The 1713-nt window shown below is 24.3% G+C and overlaps 2 protein-coding genes across 2 annotated transcripts in view; both read right to left on the bottom strand.

Moving 5' to 3' along the window:
* LOC106788115 (metalloendopeptidase OMA1, mitochondrial-like) overlaps positions 1 to 1713 on the bottom strand; it is a 212597-nt gene that overhangs the window by 141630 nt on the left and 69254 nt on the right. The window lies entirely within an intron of this gene.
* The window catches only part of LOC106788113 (synapse-associated protein 1), a gene marked incomplete in the record, with an annotated part of 56417 nt that overhangs the window by 6037 nt on the left and 48667 nt on the right, over positions 1 to 1713 (bottom strand). Inside the window, 1 exon segment of the mRNA XM_014751089.1 lies at positions 415 to 585. Coding sequence (XP_014606575.1) covers positions 415 to 585 — 171 coding nt within the window.

Raw genomic sequence — 1713 nt, 5'->3', positions numbered from 1 at the left:
ATATATATATATATTTTATGACGTGTTAACGCTAATACCGTCGTTCAATGTGTTAATAATAATAATAATAATAATGATAATATTATAAGGAAAGAATCAGTCTTCCAATCGTTACTCAAAATTTCGTTGGTGGTCGTAACGATTTTTAATTAATTTTTTAATCCCTATACTTATAACTTTTGTCCAATATTCTCCTTATTTTCTTTTCTATCATTGTTTTATATATTCGAAAGATAATTTTTATTAATGAACTATAATATATTGTTGTAATAAAATAATTGAAAGTTTGACGATATAGGAAGAAGAAGAAAAATAAAAAAAATAAAAGAAGAAATATATTTGTTAAAATGATATTTCGAATAAATTGTTAATAATTTTGTTTAACGACGACCAACGATCATATCTATCACTGACCTTTTGATGGTTGCATTCCCAGCTTTTTCATGCCTTCTCGTACTTCCTCAAGGTCCGTATCCGAGACCCTCATACTATCGGAAACGAATTCGTGACCTGGTGAATCGGCTAAGGTGTTGTTATTTCCCCTCGTCATCGTGTTGCTCGTGGCTTCCTGGCCAGCGGTCATTTCAACTGTTCGCAATACAACACTCACGGCTAAACTAGAAGGGTTTGTTTCTACTACTAGCATAACTATTATATATATAAACTATTAATGAAATTAATAATTTTTTTTTTTTTAATTATATGTGGATAATAATACTAATAACTAGGGATATTAATATATTTTCTAAACGAAACGTGCAAACGAAATTATTAAACGTATGGGGTATTTTTTTTTACCCTCATACCCTTCCCACCCCTTTTATTTTTTAGCATAAGTGTTTTTTTTCATTTTTGTAAAAAAGATAATTGAAAAACGATACTTTATTTATATTTTTTTTTTTAATTATCGTTTTATATTATTATGTTGATAAGAAAGTAAGAAAATTAATTGTTCGAAAGATATTTTCATCAATTTTAAATATATATATCTTTATTTAAAATTCATAAAATATATATTTTCTTTTTTATTTTTTTTCTTGTATTTCAATAGAAAAAAAAAAACAAACGAAATAAATAAAATAAGAATAAGAAATTTTTCACGAGTGTCTTGCTTTGCGTTTTCCCCCAAAACAACGAAATCCATTATTATTTCATGCAAAATATTTTTAACAACTATAAAGCGAAATATAAGAAAACTTCGTTTAACAGAAATGCATTTATTATTATTTTTTGTTCTTTTTTTTTTTTTTTTTTTTAAAGAATAAGCGTGAGGCACACTCATTCTAAAGCTTTAACAATTCGAAAAAATCGAAAAGCGTGCGCGACAACAAAAACATCATTTATTAATAATTAGCATGCGAAAATCAATAACCATTGATGAAAAATTGAATACTCGTCAATCTACGACGATAAGAATTGATAATTATTTTCATTAATTGTGTGTGCCACTGACATATTATATATATTTTAACAAATCGTCGTAGATTTATTATTATATTACGAAGCAACACAAGATATCATTTTCTTTTCAATAATCAAATTCTTTAAATATATATAATGATATAATATAATGATTCTAAAAAATATATAATGATCTTTCGTGAAGATACGAATTAAGATTTAATTCATTTCGAATAAATAAAATTCACGTTTATATATATATATAATATATTATTATTATAATTATTATTATATTAATAATATTATTATATT

The sequence above is a fragment of the Polistes canadensis genome, unplaced genomic scaffold (assembly GCF_001313835.1).
Source record: "Polistes canadensis isolate GaletaPanama2010 unplaced genomic scaffold, ASM131383v1 scaffold_126, whole genome shotgun sequence".
Taxonomy (NCBI): domain Eukaryota; kingdom Metazoa; phylum Arthropoda; class Insecta; order Hymenoptera; family Vespidae; genus Polistes; species Polistes canadensis.
This window is presented reverse-complemented; position numbering and strand designations above follow the sequence as displayed.